Source organism: Aythya fuligula, chromosome 1, assembly GCF_009819795.1.
Source record: "Aythya fuligula isolate bAytFul2 chromosome 1, bAytFul2.pri, whole genome shotgun sequence".
Taxonomy (NCBI): Eukaryota; Metazoa; Chordata; class Aves; order Anseriformes; family Anatidae; genus Aythya; species Aythya fuligula.
The window spans coordinates 79,804,845-79,827,294 of NC_045559.1; the positions used below are offsets into that span (position 1 = coordinate 79,804,845).

General features: G+C 41.0%; 1 protein-coding gene and 1 long non-coding RNA gene across 2 annotated transcripts in view; both read left to right on the forward strand.

The window, feature by feature from the left end:
- CCND2 (cyclin D2) overlaps positions 1-9,352 on the forward strand; it is a 35,571-nt gene extending 26,219 nt beyond the window's left edge. Inside the window, 1 exon segment of the mRNA XM_032196135.1 lies at positions 9,136-9,352. Within this exon segment, the coding sequence (XP_032052026.1) occupies positions 9,136-9,291 (156 nt within the window). The 3' untranslated portion in view covers positions 9,292-9,352.
- Positions 9,353-9,394: 42 nt separating this feature from the next.
- On the forward strand, positions 9,395-10,512 carry LOC116494213. Its single transcript, XR_004253834.1, has 2 exons — positions 9,395-9,515; positions 9,992-10,512. It is a non-coding gene; the product is annotated as an uncharacterized LOC116494213 (long non-coding RNA).
- Positions 10,513-22,450: the final 11,938 nt, after the last annotated feature.

The following is a 22,450-nucleotide window of genomic DNA, read 5'->3' on the forward strand; positions in this document are numbered from 1 at the left end:
TGCACACCCAAGTGTTTCCCAAAATTTCATTGATAAAACAATTAAACCAACATTAGGAGTCTTGCCAGGGTAAGGCTAAAACTGCAGTGCAAAAGGGAAATCTGAGAATCACAATATACAATATATTGTGTCTTAAAGCACTGTGGAAAAGACAGGAGATAAGTTCATCACCAGAGCTTACTTTTGCAAGGCATGCCTTCCTGCCTGCCGCAGTCAATGAAGAGCAAGTCTGAGAGAAACTCTGGTGTCTGCTGACACAGGGAGCTCAAGTCTTGGCAAAACTGGGTGTTACATGACCAGAATGAATCCAGGGATGCATTATCATTTCTCAGCCCTGCCTGGCTGCAAAATGAGTCTAGTGGTTTAAATATGTTTTAGAGTGGTCGTTATCATTGGAGTAAGTGCAGTGATAGACAACCACAGTTGCCTTACAGTCACAGAAGCTCTGGATTGATTCAACATGGAGAAAAGGTAGAAAAGATGTATGAATAAAATAAATTACCTTATTATGCTAATGGTCCACTATTGGCATTTGAAAGAGTGGTGTTTTCCTTTGTGGAGAAGGTGGTAGACTGCTACACTGAGGGATCTGGTGCAGAGACCACTATCATCCAAAAAGTACAATCTATCAACTTCAGTTTGGACATGGTGCCATGGACAGTTTGAAAATGTCTATATAATGTCTATGGCAGAAATCCAAGTTAAGGTACTAGAACAAGTACAAAGCCCTTCAAAGTCCCCTGTTCTCTTCCCCCCCCCTTATTAAAAAAAAATATATATCAGTCTGGTCATGGTCTTGCAAGATGGAAAAGATGCCTTGCGCCTCTTTAACTCAGTGAAGTTAGATGGAATGGGTACCCCATGTGAACAGGTTGCTTGGGTCATGATGTCATGATTCTGGAGATTGGAGCAGTCAGGACTGAGAATCCCACTGATTATGAGTGTAAAGTGAGAGGGAGCCTGTTTGCTGGGTCAACTTGAGTGGGATTCCTCAATGACAGCTTGCTAATTGCAATCATTTTCATAATAACATTATAAACATTAGTTTAAAACTGGAAGCTGGGGGGCAATTTAGGTCACATAAATTAATGATGTGTTGAAAAGTTCAAGAAAATGAATTGTGTATAATATTCTGCATGATCTTTCCTACTGCTTATGCTTTCTTTCAAGACTGTCATGCATGGAAATGGAAATTTTCAGTTATTCGTTTGAATAACTAGATCCTGCCATAGTGCTGATGACCCTTCCTTCCAATCATTTTCACTACTAGCGTTTCTATCAGAGCCATGAAGTTACTCTTCATCACACACAGGAAAGCATTTATGTTCTTTCAAATGCTTCTCAGGTGTGCTTGTAAAATCAGCTAGAGTTCAAAAATTCTCCACCCCACTCTACAAAAACAATAACAACAAATACAAAAAGCAAGTACAAAAGTTAATTGCTTTTTTAGTTCTGCACATGCTGAAGTAAAAATAAAACTATGGAGTGGAAAGTACCTGAACTATTTTCATCATTAAAACTACTAGACCATAAAGAAGAATGAGGAAGTTGATCCATGTGACACACTTAAAAAACAAAAACAGTCCTACAGTATTCTGAAGGATTGGCCCAATCCCTGTGTCGCAAAATCTAGGGCCATTACTTCTGTCATTATGCTGTCTTTCAAGGAAGATCTGCTGAAAATAGTGAATTTCATACTTTTTTTCTTTGATAGATTTTTAAAGTTTGAATTTTCTCTTATCAGTACTGTCTAGAGTTTGCAAAATGAAAGTCCTCTAGTAAAATGTGTACACGTGCAGCAAATTCACATGAAACTTCAAGGGGTTAATAACACTGGGAAGGCCCAGTTGTTTTCCAGGATAGTTTTTTTTTTTTTTCCTTTTTTTGTATTGTATCACTTATCTTTGAATTGCCAGAAAGTTCCACTGAGGCAAGCAGAAGCAGTAGCCCCATCTATAAAATAAGCCACTTTCTATAACACGCTCCAGTAATTGGGTGATAAGATACTCATAATAAACCCATCTTTTCCTCTCACCTGTAACATTACCATCCATCAGGTATACTTCATGGTGGTTACAGCTAGTTGCACATTGAGGCTGTGGTTCAAGTGCAAAATGTGGTTTTAGGATTTGCTGTGTAAGAATTCAAGCAGTTTGCTCACATCATTGGCCATGTGTAAACTTTGTCTGCTAACTCCAGTTTATTAAAAAAAAAAAACAAAAAACATTGACAGGTTTAGTTAGTAACTCATCTGATCAAAAGCATGTAGCTCAAATGTGTCCACGCCGCTCTGACCGTGTTGTGTCAGGTTTCATCTATTGTCCTGCAGATAGCACGTTGAAAAGACATCATGTGGTCTGAATACCTTGGCAGAAGTGGTCTTAGGAGCCTGTGCATGATGTTCACAGAATCATTGCGATTGGCAGATGAAATAGTACGCAGATCCAGGACTAATGGTTGCACAGCCACAGTCTCAGGTGGATGATTTGGTTGTATCTCAGTCATCAGTACTGAAGAATCTGGACTAAATCTACTGGTATGTTCCAGCTCATTTTGCTGCATGACTGAGATTCACTCATGAATCTGGTATTGAGGTTTTTCTTCTTACTAGATTTTGATTGTAGATCTTGACAACCTGCAAAATAAGGTGACACCATTTTAAGTTAATGCTGGCCAGCCAATTTCGGCTTATGGATGGATGCTTTATAGGTGAGACTAAAAAGAATGTTTAACTCAGATTAATAAAAACAGAGTTCTAGCATGCAAATAGCAACCTTTATATCTATATAGATATAGATATATTTGGAAGCTATTTCACACTAAATGCAACATGCTGGTCATCTTTCCATAGTTTTCTTTGTTTTAAGGACTCCTGTGGTACATTATTTTATATTCAAAACATGAGTGTAGACCCGAGCTAACATGTGACAATAAATACATCAGTGGCTTGTGGATCCCTGTGTAAGGTAAAATTCATGTAAACTGTGGCAATTTCAGTCTGGACTGCTTTATTGGTTTTATGTACAAAATGAAGACATCAGAAATGGCCATTTTTTTGTATAAAATTACTAAGAGATTTTAGCTTCTTCATGAATTAAATGAAGCACTATGTTGACCATTACAAGTTTTTACAATTACAGTGTAAATTATCATGTGTAAGGAGCATATATATATATATATATGTATATATAAACAGGCAAAGCAGGCTCCAAATGCTCAGGCCTTATGTTCCATGTGTCACCACCCTTCCTTCCCCAAGCCTGGCTGTAAGGAAATTGCCTCATTAAGCTCTCTAGTCAGTAGCTGCTTGTAAAAAATCTGGCTTATTTTCAAAAGGCTGTGTTATTTTGAAATTTTGCACCACTGTGCTTTAAGAGATTCTTATACAAAAAGAGCATTATGACTATAATCTGTTACAATAGTCTACAAATTGGTGGCTCTGCTCTTTTTTCCATTTACGGCTCTGATCCTGCTCAATTTGGCCATCAACTTAAATGGGAACAGGTTCTGGATCTCCTCCAGGGAGACTTGCTGCAGCTGGAAGTGGCAGCCCATGGGCTGTAACACTCCAGGACTCCCCCACCAAGGGGACTCGTCTGTACCAGCTGGGATCGGGTTGTGCTATCTCTGTGGCTGAACCTCTGCTTTCTGAGAAGGGTAGCTCCCAAACCAGGGTCACAGAGTGAGAATCACTATCAAGTGGAGCTGCACAAAACCATGTCTGATCATGTGCAAGGTGCCTTTGGCAAGTACGTTGCAGAAAAAAAAGCAGTGTAGGTAGGGGTGCTTCGCTGAACAGAGCAGAGCCGCTCTGAAAACATTGATTAGGTCTCTTGCATTTTCTCAGAATCTGTTCAGGAAATCTCAGCACCTGTTCCTACAAGCAAGAAGCAGTTTCTACAAGCAAGCGGCAGTTTCAGTCACACACACATAACTGCCTGCTAGTGTAACTGCATCAGCTTTGTACCCTTGAAATGACTTGCTGCTATTGCCATCTCACAAAGAAGTGAATGATTGCAATGGAGCTGAATCCCACCCAAGCTAATAGTGGGGGATTTTCTTTATCGGAGTTTCTGATAGCTTTTGGCAGTCAGGTATTTCGGAAGAAAGGACAAGGAATTTGTCCAACTCCCATCATTAAACAATCAGTTCCAGTACTAGGAAATCACTAAGTCCCCAATAATAAAAGAGCAATACCCAGCTATAAACAACATTTACCTGATTAAATAAAAGTACACATTCTTACCTTAAAACAACTAGATAGATTTGCCAGCAGCAGGAAAGTGGAAACAGAGGGAAGCCTTTCTCCTTACCTTCTGTTAAAGTGACAGGAAAGGAAGAACCCTATGAGGTGAGGCATGCTAAAATCTTGCTTGTTTGTTATGAATCTTATTCATCACCAGAAAAATCCACTGTGCTCACATTTTATTGCATCTTCAAACACATTTGTCTTGTCCTCTCACTTCTGAGGCTTCCTGCTCAGCTCCAAGCAAGCTAGATATTAAAGCTTCCCTTCTCTCCAGGAGTGGGAGTCCAGCAGACTGCAGTTCCCTGCCTTCTGGTGGGAGCCAAGCACAGATGTGAGTGCGAGCAGAGACAGGCTGCCTAGTGTCCTGCCTGCCAGACAGCTTTGGGAGGTCGGATTTTAGGCGTACCCTCCTCAGTCCTACTCAGTCTGTAATTAAGCAGATTCATGAAACATGTGTTTGGTAACTGCGTGTTTTTTTGATTAACCTCCTGCTGAAACGGTTGCCACATGAGGAGTTTTGTAACGTGGAGTGCTGGGAAAGGCAGCAGGCGCTGGTGTGGGACAGAGACAGTGTACAGCGGGAACCCATACGGCAAGCCCAAATCCAGTCCACCCAGGGCTGGCACTGGAACAAGCTGATGTCCTGTCTGCAGAAAGTGGGAAGCAGTGATCAGGAGACTGCCAGTGTGGTGAAGGCACACAGAGACTAGCATTTTTTAATATAGCTTTCTAGCCTGGGTGCTGCTGTTTCTCTTGAGTTCTCATTTCCATAGTACTCTGAAAACCCCTGCATCTCTCTGAATTTACTTGGCATTTCAGGTGCTCCATGATTCTCAGTCCCACAGTTATCTACTGGGTGGCAATGACACTAATTATGCATTGGCTGTGGTAGGCAGTGGTTGTGCCCATGTGATACCTGTGATAACTCTTCCAGCTGCATCATTCTTGCCCAGAGCGTTGGGATGAACTGCAGGAGTAACAAAAATCAGGGCATGACCCTGAGCAAACTCTGCTCTCTCCAGAACAGGAGAGAGGCATAACTTCTGCCTTCTTCCAAAGCATAGACCTTCTCAATCTTAAGGTCTCCAAATGAAGTTCATCATACTTGCCAACATCTGTATTAGAGTAGCAAGACTTTTGAGACTTTGCTCCCAGCTTCCTTCTTGTGCTGTCCAGAGCTAAAATTAAGCAGGTGCTGTGAGAAGGGGGCTCCCATCTGCTTACAGAGGGAAACTGCACTTTCATTAACTGGCAGATGAAATTGCTGAGCCACAGTCCATCATATTTGAGAAGTCATGGCAGTCCAGTGAAGTTCCCACTGACTGGAAAAGGGGAACCATAAACCCCATTTTTAAAAAGGATAAAAAAGGAAGACCTGATGAATTACAGGCCAGTCAGTCTCACCTCTGTGCCTGGCAAGATCATGGAGCAGGACCTCTTGGAAACTATGCTAAGGCATATAGAAAATAAGGAGGTAATTGGTGACAGCCACCATGGTTTCACTAAGGGCAGATTGTGCCTGACAAATCTGGTGGCCTCCTACAATGTGGTTACAGCACCGGTGGAAGACCAGCTGAGATCAGCTACCTGGACTTGTGCAAAGCATTTGACACTGTCCCACAGGCATCCTTGTCTCTAAATTGGAGAGATGGGTTTGATGGATGGACCATGTGGTGGGTAAGGAATTGGATGGGTACTCACACTCAGAGAGTTGCGGTCAACGTCTCAGTGTCCAAATGGAGATCAGTGATGAGTGGCATTCCACAGGGGTTAGAACTGGGACCAGCACTGCTTAACAGCTTGTTTGGTGACGTGGTATTGAGTGCACCCTCAGTAAGGTTGCCGATGACACCAAGCTGTGTGGCGCAGTCAACACACTGGAGGGAAGGGATGCTATCCAGAGGGACCTAACAGGCTTGAGAGGTGGGCCTGTGCAAACCTCATGAGGTTCAACAAAGCCAAGTACAAGATCCTACAGCTGATTCGGGGAGATCCCAAGCACAAATACAGGCTGGATACAGAATGGATTGAGAGCAGCTCTGAGGAGAAGGACCTGAGGTGATGGTTGACAGGAAGCTCAGCATGAGCTGGAAAGGTAAGCTGGCAGCCCAGAAAGCCAATCGTATCCTGGGCTGCATCAGAAGTGTAGCTGGCAGGCTGAGGGAGGTGATTCTCCCCTCTGCACTGCTCTTATGATACCCCACCTGGAGAACTGCGTTCAGCTCTGGGGCCCCCAGCACAAGAAGGACGTGGACCTATTAGAGTGAGTCCAGTTATTGTGGAGTTTTTTTTGTTTGTTTGTTTGTTTTTGCCTTTTTTTTTTTTTTTTGGGGGGGGGGGGGGGCATAGATACAGTACAGCTGCAAACCAGTGAATTTGACTACTAGTAAAGTTTTTCTTGAGCAGCCTTATAGTTCCCTGCTTTCAAACCCAAAGACAAGGGTGGGGAAGACACAGTCTGCCCCCACGCATACACTGTGGTAGCAGAATTTTTTAGTATCATGCTGTTTCACCATGGTGTTACTCACTGTGATAATTCTTGCTGAGGGAACAAATTTTGGGGTCTGACTGCACACAGGTAATTCAGATACTTACATTTCAATGACATCTCTTTCTAGTTGGGCAGTGTTGGTTTTAGCTCATGTGGTCCGCATCATTGAATAATTCTGTCGTTAATACAGCCAGCGTCCCATCCAACCCCTTTTTCCTGTTCAGTTTGCAAAAGCCATCTTTCACAGCCTGTCTTTGGCAGATGCATCTTCAGACAAAGGTTGTGATACTCCATTACAGAATGGCTTCATGACAAAGAGAGGACATGACTTTACAGCTAGCAATTGCTGACCAGTAGGCAAGAAAATGGGTGTTTATGACACCCATTTACACCAGAGCTAATTGCGTGCACTATGAATGTGAATATCAGAGGAACAGATACTCTGCATTTGACATGTTTTCCCAGTCTGACCAGGATGACAAATTGAACCTATGTACATGAATATTTCAAACGCTCCTTGAATAACCTGATACTGTGTGGAGAAAGTGAGTGCTGTTGCTTGTCAGAGCCCTGCTCTCCAGAGGTGCACTCATGCTCTGTATTCAGTTCCTGGGCTGACACAAGTGCCTGTGTGACCTGTGGAGGTCAATGCCTATCTGTTTTTCAGCATCCCTTGCTAAAAATAGCAACGTCTCTGGTCAGAATACTTAGAAAATCCATACTAGCCAAAACTGCATTTCTCTACTGCATGAAGTCTTTGGGAGAGACCCAGTTCTTAACGTGTCAGAGCTCTATCACATTCACATAAGGCTTCAGTGAGTTCATAGTATTGGTACCTTTTTGAGTATTTTAGAAGGACTCTTCAAGACTGCTTTTTGAAAAAAAACGCCTTTATAGTAGCACCACCTGCCCACATATGCAGTGTGGTGTTGATATTCAATCCCAGCATGCTACACATAAGTGGCATTGTGTTCATACAGTTATGGCTTTAGTTTTATTTTTTAGTTTCTGCTAAAACTAGGAGGTTGTCAATCTTTTCTAAAATTTCTCTCTCTTTTTTTCACCCCCAGCAACCCCAATATTTGGCCTTCCAACATACTATCAATGTGGAACATCCTGTAATACTTCAACAGTCTTGTTCTTTGTCATTGTGTCTGGTATTAGTGTGGTGAATTCTTCCCATTTCTTTATTCATATCTCCGTGAATGTTGCAGGACTGATAATGTACAAGTCTCCCAGATCTGTGTTGTTGTACTATATCCTTTTTTCCCCAAGTGTTGTGTGCTGTAATTTGGAATGTAGTCATACCTGAGGCTTGGTTATGCACTTCTAACTTGCATCTTTTTATTGTATCTGTCTTTGCTTCAATGTCTTCTGTGAATGATTACCAATGACTATTCCTAAGGATGTTAAAATAGCCCAATTCCAAGAGTAAAGGTATGGGAGGGTACACTATACCTCGTCCTCCTGTGATTCTGAAATCACCTTTTTTCTCTGGAATGTGTTCAGAGGATAATAATGCTGGCGAATTTGTGGATATATGTTTGGGGCTGGATTGTTAGTTCCCTCACCATGAACAAAGCCTTATTTCCCTTCAGAGTGCCCAGTTACTATGCAGTGTGATTTGCTCTGGGATTAATGTTCAATTGCCTTTTTCAGAGACTTAGCACAGAGATGGTTCTTTCTTGCTTCTTCAACAAAGACTCTTTAAAGGAAAATAGCAAAATGGCATGAGTTGATGACCTGTGCTGCGCCATGTTGGGATATATTTGGAAGCAGTACAATTTAACTCTGTGATGTTTCTGTTATTCTGGACCTTTTCTTCATGCTTAAATTTTCACAGATACACGGACCTTTCTTTTGCTTTTGGCTTCGGATACATGACTGATACAGACACTGTGACAAGGAACTGCACTTTTGGGGGGACCTCAAAACTCCTGCTTGACTTTAATGTGTTAAACTTGCTTGATGGTAGAAGTGATGTGCCTCTGTCTGCATTACATTTGTATAGTGCATGTGGTTATTTCAGAAGAAAAACACTTTTCTTTTTCAGTGAAGACCCAGCCAAGTCATTTAACCTTGCATAGAAGAATGCACAAATTCATTTACCCTGCCCTTTGTTTTTCACAAGAGTGCTGAGGAGTGCTTTGAGTTCTTGCTCAAGACAGCACAAATGAGCAAGGACAGGTAAAATATTTAAATTTTGAAATTATAATAAATGTGGAATTATTATTTAACCCAAGAGTTTGTAAACACTGATCATTTTTGAGAATTCAGGGTTATTTTCTGTCACAGCGGATGTTCCTTAGCAAGACCCATTTGCTGATTTTCAAACTTTTACTAGCTCAATAAGAAAAAAAGTAACTAACAGATCAATTTGCTTTTTATCCTTTAGGACTGCCTTAAAGCTTGTCAAGAACAGATTGAGTCGGTGCTAGTAAGCAACCTTAGGCAAGTCCGGCAGCAGCAACAGCAAAGCAATCCTTCTAAGACGGTGGATGAACTGGACCAGGCCAGCACTCCCACAGATGTGAGAGATATCAACCTGTGAGGACATCAGCACAGAAAGTCATGCTTGCTCCCCCAGCCCTTTTATTTTTGTTATTATTTTTAGAGTGAAATCTTTTTTTTTTTTTTTTTAATCTGCTCCCGTATAGAACGTATTTAAAGTTCTTTTAGGTAAAAAAAAATAATACAAAAACTGAATAATGAAAAAAAAACCACAACATTTGGCGCCCATGACGTTCTACAGAAGGGAATCCCACAATATATTTGGTAATTGCTATTTGATTATGTATAAGTGATATTAAATGCTTATAAAAGCATACAAGTAGCTAGATAAATGTAAGCCTGCATTTGTGGGAAGAACGTAGAGTATACTTGTCTGTGTATTATGACCTAGTGCATACACCCCTTTTTTAGATTTAAGAAAGGAATTGTGTGTGCGATTTTATGGCTTGACTAGATTGCAAAGCAATAGAAGAAGGGGCTAGGGCAAAGTGGGAAAAGGTCCCTGAAGCAATTGAACCATTTTGAATGCAGAAGAGATTTGCTGATCTGTCACCTCTGTTATTAGTCAGAAGTGTTTGTTGGATCTCTGTATGTTAGTTTTGTTTACTCTTGCTGTCTGTGGTAGCTGCTACCTAAGAAAGAAGATGCTTTATTTTGCCAGCCGGAAGAGCAGGTGTTTTTTTGTTTTGTTTTGTTTTAAATTCCCCTCTCCCGTCTGACTTTTTCTACTTTTCCTTCAGAAATGGTTCATTCTAAACACAGCAGCATCTTTGGCATAATGGCAATCCTCTTTACCCAACTGTGGGCCAAGCCAAAGTTATCGAGTGCTCACGTTAGATGGGGGAAATGAACCGATTAATTTCGACCAGTCGGCTAATCAGACCACCTCCGACCTTTGGATTGCAAGATGCAGTGGATCATCTGTCAAAAGCATTATATTCCTTTACAGTGCTAATGCTTCACATCAATGTTAACTTTTGGCAGCTCCTTAGCTTGGTGTAAAGACAATTAAATGATGCTCTGTCCATCTTCCTTTTTAACATATCCTCACTGTGTTAAAGAAGATGAGGTTTGGTATGATCCCTCTTCTGTCTACACAGCTTCCCCCACCGCCCCATCACACCTTTTCAGCATTTCAATAACTTTATTGATCCACAGTGAGCGTTATTATAAACCATTTCATTCGAAAAGCACTTTGAAAATTGTTCCTAAGGGATTAAATGAAATGGTTTATGACGATTTTGCCAAGGAAAAAAAAAAAGGAAGAAAAAAAAAAGAAAAAAAAAAAAAAAGAAAAAGTCACAAAAGCAAAGCATTATAGCTTTTTATAGTCAATATTTTCCAGTATCTGGTGTACTTTGTTAGTTGCGGTGTTGCTGGAAATACCAACACCTGCTTCAGATGACATTCCTGTCATGACATTCCGGATAAAAGCCTGACGATTTGTATTGTTCAGTGTCACAGAAGGATCTTAATACCACCTGCATGCTTATCCATGGACAATGAAAGAAAATTGCTGGTGCACAAGACACAAGTGGTAAACATCAAGGTGTGTGACTTGGAGTTTTATTACAAAGGTGTATTCAGTGTACTTGAATTTATTTTTCTGCTCCATCTATAAAGAAGAGGCATTTAGATGGCAAAGGAGTTGGAGCAAATTTTTTTTTTTTTTTTTTGCACAATTGTATTAACAGTTTGCAAATATACAGAATGAAGCTGTTGGTTGAAATGTTAAATGTTTGCATTTTCAGACAAAAATCCAGAACGAACATGCTACTTCGAAGAATATTATATGAATGGACTCAGCTGTATTTGGCTAGATGAGGGTAGAAAATGGAGTAAGATTCTAAGGTTTTGTTGGTTTTTTGTTGTTGTTTTTTTTTTTTTTTTTTTTTTTTTTTGCGCTGCTAAGAAGCTATGATTTGTTTCATTCTTATTCACATTAACAGTACTTAGCTGTATTGTTTCACTGAGTGTGCTGCTATTTTATAAACATTTTTATAATATATTATTTTACTGCTTAAATTTCAAATCCTGAAGTAGATGGTTAAGTGGAGATATGATGAGTTCTTTGATTTACTGGAAATGCCCTGTACAGTTTTTTTTTTTTTTTCCTAATAGCGTGTTCATGATTTTTTTTTTATTTTATTTTATTTTCCTTTTATTTTCTTTCTTTCCTTCTTTTTTTTTTCCTTCCTGATCACATTCTGCAAAGATGGTATACTTACCTCAGGTTTACTGGACAAGACAAAAATGGTTCCCATTTTCACAATACCTCACAACGTGACAGTTATTTTCTCCCCGCCGGGAGCCTCAGCGGAGCGGTCGGTGCAAGCGGCAGCTCTTGGGGCCTGCACTTTGGCCAGCGGAGCATGGTCGCGCCGGCTGCGTCGGGGAGAAATTGCAGCAAGCAGGGGCATTGGCTCCCTTTTGGTCTTAGGTGTCCTTTTCATAGTGGAAAAAATGCATTGGTCCAAGCGCCTGTCCAGGAGCATGCCCTGTGCCTCCAGGCCCTAATCCTGGACACATGGATGACATGCCTGTAGTGGCTGTGCACCTCCCTCCCAGCGCCCCTCCAAGCTGTCATTGCAGCATGGTGGCCCAGCCCCTGGTGGTGTCTGCACAAGACAGGGTCCAGCACGGTGCTGCCCAGCCCCTGCAGGTTGTTAGGTAGGCAGCAGGGCAGCCACCGGGGTGGATGCTCTCAGAATCCTGCTGTTCAAAATGGCCATTGCCTTGTGGAGGACCAGGCCCAGCTGCACCACTGCGCCCCAGTGGCCAGGTGCCAGCCCTCTGCCTGTCCCCTCAGAGCTCTTGGCTGTACTGCCCTGCAGCTCTTGGGTGCACTGCAGCACGCTGTGTGGAGCAGAAGTCTCCCCCTTGTTAGGTGACAGTAACTGATGGTAACTGCTCTTAGCAAAGCGCGAGGGCCGAAGTGCTCTTCCCACTGGTGGCTTCAGGGGCTGCAACAGCTTTGGGGGCAAGAGTGGTACCCTGCAGTTCGCTAGAGCAGGTTTCAAAAGGGACAAGCAGCAGTGTTGCTGGAAAATGGTAGGTGGATGGCTTTGTTCTGACAGTGGTGGCTTTTCACACTGAGAACATGTGAAATTCAGCAACTACATCACTCTTAGGTGATAGTTTTGTGGAAGCACCATGATAAGCAAGATTTCAGAACTATGTGCAGCGCACATATGAGGTAATGTTCCCTGACAGATCAGGTAATTCCTAGACAGTGTTTGCATGCACGAGTTTTTGCGCTAATCAATGTTGTTTCTTGGGGAAGTGCACCAGAGGAGTCTGTGAATCCTGAGAGAAATGCTACATACACATGCTTGGTGTTAGCAGAGCTGCATGTAGAAAGTGTGAGCACTGCATGCATCGCACTCAGGTGCTTTGCTCCCCTTTGTTCTGCCAGTCAGCGTGGCTGAGTATAGGCAGGAGTAGTATAGCTATGGTTCCTGCCCCTACCCTTGAAAATTATGGAAAGTTTTGTGGCATCTTTAAGACAGCCATCAGAACATTGGCTTCTTGGCCTGATGAAAACACAGGCAAGTCAGTGGACTGAAGTTTAGCGTTTTGCCCCATTGGGGTTTATGTGGTTGCAGGGGGGTGATAGCCCACCCCATGCCCTGCGGTGTCCTTGTCCCCTGTGGGGCTCCCCACCAAGGCTTCTCTTTGCTGTGTAACCTCTTATGTGGGTCCGTGTCCACTCACAGTTTCATAGGTTTCACTGGAAATCAGTGTAAGTGTTAACGTCCACTCACCTCACCATGGCGCAAGAAGTGGGCACGGGAGTTGGGTTGGAAGTGGCGGCACCAAGTGGCAGCCCCTCATGTGGCAGGGAGACCCACAAGCTCACCACGAGTGCTGGGAGTGTTGTCCTCTGCAGTGATGTTCTTAAAAATTATGTGACATACTTGAACATGAACATTTTCACAGCAGCACCCAAACAAAAATACTGCATAGTACCCCTTTTAACAGATGTTAATACACTGTTATTGCAAATGAGGTGTAAGATTTCTCCCCTGAATTGCAGATATAAAAACTTCCTATGGATCAGAAATATATATATATTATATATATATATATATATTCTGATTATACTTTAAAAGTGCTAAATGACTGGCACAACTGCTAAAACCATTTATGTCAGCTTTCTATTGATGGTACCTTGATCTTCCCCTCCAACCCATTACTGTAGTGTAGGAGCACCTTGTAATTGGTTTATTTGTACAACATGCTTGTGGAAGAGAAAAATACTGAGTCCCATTTTGATGTCAGTGATTTATGCTTGAGTAATTGGACATCCCTGTACTCAGCAAACCACCTGGCCACTGGATTTTTTCCACTATGTTTATTACCATGTTCTCATGTACCTCAGAAATCACTCTCAGTTGCACAGTTCCTGTTCTCAAACTTTTTTTTTTTTTTTTTTTTTTTTTGCTTTAACGAGTGTGATGCCATATCAAGTCAGCTATTCTCTCACAATGTGCTCTTTAAGAGGTGTGGATGTTTATATGGTCAGGGGATGCTAGAAAGTGTGGTAGTAGACATGATCAATGTAAACAAAAGTATTTAGAAAGTATGTGAGATTGTTTTTGATGGATAAGACTCTGATACAGTGTAGTCTTGATTACCTTTTAAAAGGTCTTCTCTGTTCAGTGTTGTCATTTTTATTAATAACCCGTTGTTTTGACTAGTTTAAAGATGGTTTTAAGAAAAGTGTTTTGGCAGGATTAGGTATGCTGTATGGACAATAAACTCACCTTGACCTAAATTTACCTGTCTTGTTTTTATTCATTCATTCATTCATTGTGCAAAAGATGATGTGATTTTGGAGGTTTTTATCTGGATAGATCATGTTAGCAGGCATATAAAATGGGAACTGTTTAATGTTGCAGTCACAGAAGTTTTCCTCTAAAAAAAAAAAAAAAGCATTATATGATTGCCTACTGTTCAAGGCAAATTCTGTCTGTTTCTTCCATGAAAAGGTCCAGGTGGATTTAAGGAGAAAAAAGTCCTAAAGATGGTAAATTGCTAGATTAAAACATTTTGTGGAAATTAAGTTGAGGTTGTGGAAGAGTGTTTGTAAGTACATGGAGTGCACATTTTTGCAACTAATTTAAATCTTATTTAAACATCCAGTTATTTGATGTATTTTAAAGGCTACTGCAACATTCTGTAGTTTTTTGTTGTTTTTTTTTTTTTTTTTGTATAAGCTTTGGGTAAAAAACGTGGGAAAGAGTTTTTTTTGTGGTGAAACCAGTGGGAAGAAACAAGCCTCCATAAACTAAGTCTTCTTTAGCCTTTAACCAGGTGGCAAGACAAACCCTCTCTGTCTCTCCCATTTTCATCACAGCTCATGCTGGTGAGGTCAACCTTACTGTAGGTTGACCAACTTAATGCGTAACATGTTTGGCCTAACCTAAGTCTCTCTTGCTCCACAACACTGTAAACAGGCACTGCCAAGACTCCCCAGTCTCTGTTGTAGGTGAAATTCTCCACTGCCATCAAGTAGTAGTGTGCTCCTTTTTAATGAATTTCAGGCTTTTGGGTGCCCTTCAGGAGAGCAAAGAGGCACTGAAGAATGAAGAAGTATTTGGGCAGACACTGGAGAAAAAGTAACACCATCATGAAATGAATAATGCTACAGACAAAAATAGAGAAGTGAAATGAAAGAAAAGTAAAGAGGAAAATGAAAGCAAGATGTATTGAACCGGGAGAAGGAGAATACTCAGAGGGAAAACACATGTTGCTAAAATGAAGAAACGTATGACATATATATATGGGGGGAAGGGGGTCATATGTTTCTTCAGATATATATATTCATATATATGAACAAATAGAAGAAAAAATCATGGATGGGATAGGAAATATGATGGAAAGTGTGAGGTATGAGTCAGGAGATAGAGCTCCTTCTAGTCATAATCACACAAATGAGAGCTGTGGTTTACAGCAAGGTCTTTTAAATCTTCCCTGGAAATTGACCTGTGAGTCACAGGTTATCTGCACCAAAGATTTTAACGCATAATGAGTCCTTGTGTCCCTCTGGTACCACCAACAATTGACCAACAATCTGTAGCATTTCTTGGGCCTAACTAAGGGCCAAAGAACTTGAACATGTGAGAGTTGTTCTTACACCTTCCATTTGTGTTTTGAAACTCAAAGAGCCTGTCGTAATTACAGGTCTTGTCAGATTAATTTTTTTTTTCTCTCTGTAGTGTCAACAGTAGTCCCCCTGAAACTTAAGGGATGTGCTGTGCAGCTTTGTGTTTTAAAGGTCTTACTAAAATTAGATTTAGCAAAGAAGAGATTTTCTGTTGTAGATTAAATAAATGTATGTTTTCAAAATTAGTGGATGTACTGTGCAGAAGCTAAACTGAAAATAATTGGAAAAAAGCCTGTTCCCGTTCTTTAAAGAAAGCGGTCTGAATGCTGAGAAGCCACATACAATAGGGTTAAGTTCCATTATGTGGCCTGTGAAACTATTTTGTATTGTCATCTTCCTACCATCTGCAAACAATATCTGCCCATCATGATCCTATACGTTATATAAGGACAGCCTGAGGATTTTAAGGAGGGACCACAAAGCAAAATCCTGCTTTAAAGCAACTGCATGCTGGACTGACTTTTATATTTAATAAATAAATAAATAAATAAAAATTAATTTGTCCACGAACTATGGAGCCACTTTTCATTCTGTGCTGCTCCAAAGAAGCAAAAAGCCCTACAAATCTAATGCAACCAGTACAAACAGAATGAAATTATATCCCTGCTGAAGACAGTGAGAACTCCACTGTTGACTTCTAAAAAGTTCAATAATTTTCCCACTAACCTCAGTTCATTCTGAGTTATCATGAGTCCATCTTTTTCAATACAGAGTTAACCCCTGGGCATTTCAATGGTGCTTTATCCTATTAAAATAAACATACATGACTGTCTAGGTCACTGAACCTCACTGCCAGTGGTCAGAGGCCATCAGCCACTATACTTTGTCTAGAAGGATGCACAGAATGTCTCCACACTGTATAAATTACAGTAATTTTCAAACCTACTGCAAATCAAATGTTTTGTGGGTAAAGAGCAGGAGAGATGAAGAGCAGGAAACGCTGTATCAAGCTCATGGACTGCTTAATAACAATCTAGATAACAAGATAGAAAATGTGTATTTTAATCTTATGTTTCACAGGGAAGAAACAGGCCAGGCAAGAGTATGCCCCTGCTCATGCAGGTGACTATTGCTGATACAGGTTTGCAACAGTCTACAATTACTTGCAGCCATAAACATAAAGCAGTTGCATTCAGTTTTTAGAGAAATTATATTAGAGCATTCTCTGCACTGCTTTGCAAATTACAGCCAGCCAGCTGGCACTAAGAGAAAGAGGCTATGCTCTAGTTTTTTGCCCCCACAGCACACTGAATCATTTCTCCCAATTAAGGGAAAGTTTATTTTAAAAAGACTGGGGATCCCTTTAGATCTTCTGAGAAAGTTGGCTACACCACACCTTGTACCTCATTGAAATATTTAAAACAACAACAACAAACAAGCAAACTTCATTTTCTTAATGTCATGTTATATTTAAAAGGATTCCCAAAGGTGGTTTGCATTTCAGCTGTGTGTTGTTGCAGGGGCACAGGTACCACAGTATTTTTACACTAAAACCAGGGGAAAACAGGGAAAATTGTGGGTATCTTATTACAGACACGTGCAGGGGAAAACATCAGGGCACTGTTCAGCATGGGCTTCAGGTGCACTCTGTGGCTTCTGACTGTTCAGAGCTGAGTGGGGAATAGTAGTTCTCGGTAGCAGACACATTAAACCTAGACCTGTTAACTTAAAACATGAAGATGAGTAAAGCTGAGGTATTTATAATGAGGTAAGAGCTTTACATGCCATATGCTTGGCAAGAGGGGCTGTTCTGTGTTCTGCTGCAACCTGCTAGAGAACGAGAAAGAAGTTGATGGGCAGTACAGTAAAAGGGAAAAATGTCTGTCTGCTTAAATGTCTGTCCTTCTGTAGAAATGATGTGGTGATAGCTCCATATTAATATTGATTCTTCTCTAAAAATAAAGTGGGATGTTATTTGAGCTTTTCCAAAACATAACATGCAGAAACTACGAGAAGCATTAGGACAGAGCAGTGAAGGAGAGAGAGAAAGATCAACACACTGGCCACGTTTGGAGCTACAGTTGCTCAGATTATTCAGTAATTCTTCTTAGAGCAAGACCTCTGTTTTGTCTAGCTGGAAAGTAACAAACATCCATCTCTGAAGAGCAACAGATTGACCTTTTTGATGATTAGGGTTTTTCAGCACTCGAACAAAACTGTGAGCGGGAGGGACATAACCAGCTGGAGGATAAGGAATGAATCAGGACTATTACTCAACACTCCCAAACAAAAGTAGTTTCCCTCAGTTTTTCCAGCTTCAAGTTTCTTTGGATTTGCTTCTTACATATGGCAAAGTATTGATCTTTCTGGAGTGCCCTGAGAGCATAATGCGTTTCCCCAATTTTAGGTATTAAGGTTTGGGCCTCTCGTCATAGAAACTTGAAACAGTAATTTGTAAAATCTGGATGTGATTCTCCTTGATGGCTAGCAGCACTGGAGCAAACGATTAAATATGTAATCTGAGTGACATGCAGAACTCGAATGGGAAGGAACCTGGCTTGGGCAGTAAAATCGAAAGGTGCATATTTCGCGGGGGCCGCGAGATGGCAGTAACGTAACTCTCACCACTGCAGCTGCTTGGAGCTCCTGGAGGAGATGCCGGGCGCTTCGCAGCCTCCCAGGAACCAAAATGTTTCACTGAAACTTCGCACTCACCTGACAGCTCGCCTGAACGTCCTCATCACTCAGAAGGCGTGCAAGCGTGCCCTGAACTTTCACACTTCGGGGTTGGTGCAAATTGGCCTGGAGCACTGGCTGTTTTCCGTTCAGCGGGACAGCCACATGGGCTGGCTCTGCTCCCTGTTTGCAGCTGGTATATATCACTGAAAGCCATCTGAAAAATAATTAAACACTTTCCTGAAGTTACTTTGCCATGAAAGCAATTAAGGTAGTTGCAGCAAAGGTACTACACAACCATATTCTCCAGCCTGACAAATTTAAGAACTGGTGAGAGCACAATCTCTGTGCTAGGATTCAACCAAGTCATGAATTTCTTCACGCCAGCATGTCCTTGAGAATTGTATTATGAAGCGAGAGGGGTGGGGGAGGAAAGAATTCTGCAGAAGTTCAGTCTTGGTTTCTCCTGGGCTGGTGAATTTGCCAGAGCAGGAAGGAAGATCATCTCCTGAAATGATAAGTGGTCTGCAGAGAATACCACCCAGATAATGACTTCAATTTTGCATATTTTAATTGCTAGCTCTTCTTCCGAGGAGACAAGTTTTCCTGGCCTGTTGATATTGTCTGGTGTTAGTGATGTGCAATCCATGTGATAATGACTTTACTACACAGTCAACATTTTTCAAAACCGATTATTTTTTTTTATTAGAATATTTTCTGTTTGAAAATTTTCAATTTCCAGCACCATAAAATATTATTCTTCCTAAGAAGAGTTCCTCGAAATACTGTTCCTCATTTGAAGAGTTTCTTTGTTTGTGCTAGCAGTTATGTTTTATAGACACTTTGCTTCAGTGGGTCAATTTAAAACATAAACATGGGGTCATGATCACAGGCTGACATGATATGCTACAGCAGAAAAATTACTGAAGAGGAAGAAAAGAAAAATAAGTTTAAAATGCTCAGGAAAAAAAATATATATGCGTGTGCATGCTGAGAAGATGAAGAAGACGAGCAAAGATAAGAGTATTAAACAATGATAAAAAGAAACATTATCTAGTAGCTAAGCCATGAGTCTGTAAGTCAGAAGCCTCATGCTTTTCGAGCTGTTTTCTCACAAGCCCAGGCTATGGAACTTCAGACAAAGTCTCTTAAAACTTTGCCTGAAGAGCTGTCACTTTTGCCAAGGGACCCGTACCAAAATATGCATTTATAAGATGATAGACGATAACAGTGTTGACTCACATTTGTTTCTTGTACTTTTAAAACATGCTTGAAACACAGCTGGGGGCTTACCATCATAGCAAAACGCAATTGTTCTGTAATGGTGTTACAATAGAAATAGGTCAGAGCTGAGTCATTTGGCACTGGATCATGTAAAGGCTAGACATGTCACTAATTTCACCCATTTAAAATGTCAGTTCTGAGGCACTACAGAAAAACAAGGTTATGCCACAGTACCAAAGGAAGATAAAAGGGGAATGAAATAGACCCAGTGCTGTATTAAACATTTAATTTATCATGTGGTTTTAAAATGCTAGAAAATGAAAGAATTATGTTTTAGTCTTCATTTATTTATTTATTTATTTGGGTGGGGGGTTAAGACATAAATTGGTTTCAAAGTTAGGTCAAATGTCTAGGCAACCCAGAAAAATTTCTCCAGTAACTGATTTTTAGATAACATTTATTTCTTTCTGTTGTGAAATCCTAAAGCAAATACACTCAGCTCTCTGACCAACTAATATTTTGGTTAATTAGATCATCTGTAAACCATAAAACTTCAGCTTTCTGAGGTGAAAAAGATGATCTGTGGTTGGTTCTTTTGTAACTTTGTCCATTTTACCAGCAGTTAGGTCATTGCTCATTGCTTGTTACAAATCATCCTCAGCAAAGAGATTAAAATATTAATGTTAAATGCTGTTTTCTCAGTCCTTTTGTGTTATTATAATTTCTTGGGTGTTTGTGTTCACCCTTAGGTGACGTCTCCATTTCTTTCCGTGCTTTTGGAAACCATAAAATACATATTACCTGTTATCCTACCCTATATCTATAACAGAGACATGATTTGACCAAATTTTATGGTTAATTTCCCCAAATGACAGCAATTTTAAATCCTTACTATTTTTGGCTAGTAGGACCTTTCCTGGGGCGAATATCTTATTTCTGTGTTAATAAAAACACCTTCTATGTAGTGTTGTTGCAGTTTGCCAAAATGGAAGTGTATTTTTTTCATATATATATATATTTTTTTTTCAAAAACAGGAGGTAAGGAAGGAACAGCAAAACAAACTTCTATTTTTCTAAAACTTCTTTTCTTTTGTTTTGCTCATCCATACTAGGAAAAGTGAAAGTCAGAATGGCAAACCCTAGCAACAGAAGAAAGAATCCCTTTACTCACACAGGGAGCAATGCATAAGCAACAAGAATGTCAACTACAAAATGAAGATGCATCTTCCCACTAATGTTGTCAATTGGCCCAGAAAGAATACCACTAGGCAACAGAGCTGATTTATTTTATCTAGATCAGATGTCAGTTTTACTCTTAAGTCTGCAAACACCACTGTAATACAGGGCATGGGTAAGAAGTTGGTAGGTAGGTGGGTGGCAATGTTCAGTTTAGTTTTGCTCTTCTCTCTGCTCCTCTTCCCAGTTCCTCTTCTCTGCTATTTCTTAAGAATGATGGTGGCTGTGGAGCAAAAGTGGTTTCCATCCAACAAATCAATCTGCAACAGTCTTAATATGAAATTCATCCAAGATTCTGGATGCCAAAATTTTATTCCACCTATCTCCCATCTAGATCACAGGCACTGAAATGATTTGGGTAAATAGGGCCTGAAGAAGATCACAATCTGTCTCATTTTTCAGAAAATATAGGGAGGCTTTGGACTGCATGAAAAGAAGCATGGACAGCAGTTTGAGGAAGGTGATTCTCCTCCTCTTCTCTGCTCTTATGAACCCTCACCTGGAGTACTGTGTCCAGCTCTGGGACCCCCAGCACAAGAAGGACATGGACATGTTGGAGTGAGTCCAGAGGAAGGCTGTGAGGATGATCAAAGGGTTGGAGCACCTCTCCTATGAAGACAAGAGGGCTGGAGATGTTCATCCTGGAGAAAGCTCCAGAGAGACCTTATAATGGTGTTCTGGTACCTAAAGGGGGCCTGTATGAAAGATGGATAGGGACTCTGTAGCAGGAAGTGTAGTGATAGGACAACAGGTAGCAGTTTTAAACTAAAAGAGGATAGATTTAGATTAAATATTTGGGAGCAAATTCTTCACTCAGAGGGTGGTGAGGCACTGGAAGAGGTTGCCCAGAGAAGTTGTAGATGTCCCTGCCTATGGCAGGGGGGTTGGAACTGGATGATCTTTAGGGTCTCTTCCAACCCAAACTATTCTACGAGTTGTATCACACAAGACCAGCTTGGCTCCAGTTGTTGTGGAAGTCTACAAATGTGCCTATATCACCCACTTCTTTGCCTTGTGATCTGCCGGACTGGAACAGTTGCTTTGAAACCAGCCCTCTCTCTGCTGCAGATCACTGAGAAAATACGATTTGGCTTCCAAGACTTTTAACCAAAACTTGTACTAAAGCATAATTTACCCACTACTGATACTATGAGCAAAGTCCTGTTGTTGATTAGTGTTCTTATTTTAGTTGATAGAACAAGTCTGAACATCAGCAAATATTGTGTCTTTTGAAACCTAATAAACTTAGTCAAGCTTCTTGTCCTAGAATCATAAGATTACGTGAAAATCAGTGTTTAAGATGAAAGCCACCTGATTATAATTGTAAAGTAAGAATATGCGCATTGAGACCTTAAAAGATGTTTCAGACTGTATATGTCTTTGATTTAATTGTTAAGGGGATTTGTTAAGAAGAAATATTCTACATCCGTAGCATTTTAAGGCCTGGTTGGCACAGCCCATGCCTCCGCTAGATGATGCACCTGCTGCCTGTAGAGCAGCCGTTCCCCCCAAGCACACTTTCTCCTGCCAAACACAGGTTGAGCCTGCGTCTATCCCCACAGTCCCTGACAAACAGCAAGGTGATGAACGCGCTGGGGCTCCCAACATATTCCAACAGGTGGAAAAAGCTCATGGCTGAGGCACAAAACTGTGCCTCGGTGGCGCTTCTGCTTGCGGCGGGTTGTTGGAATGGAGGCAGAGGAGGTTTTGGAGGCAGAGAAGTTTTTGAGGAAAAAAAAGTTCGTATAGAAAGTGCATTTTTTAGAAAGTGTCTTTTTTTTTGGGGGGGGGGAGGGGGCAGGGGGGAGGTTTTTGTTTATTGATTGATTGTTATATTTATTGATTGATTGATAGATTTAGTGAAACGAGCCGAAGGCTTCCCTCAGGAGCGACCTTCCCGTTCCGCGCACCTCAGCGGGGCGAGGCCAGGCGCTCACGGCCGCCAACCGCCGCC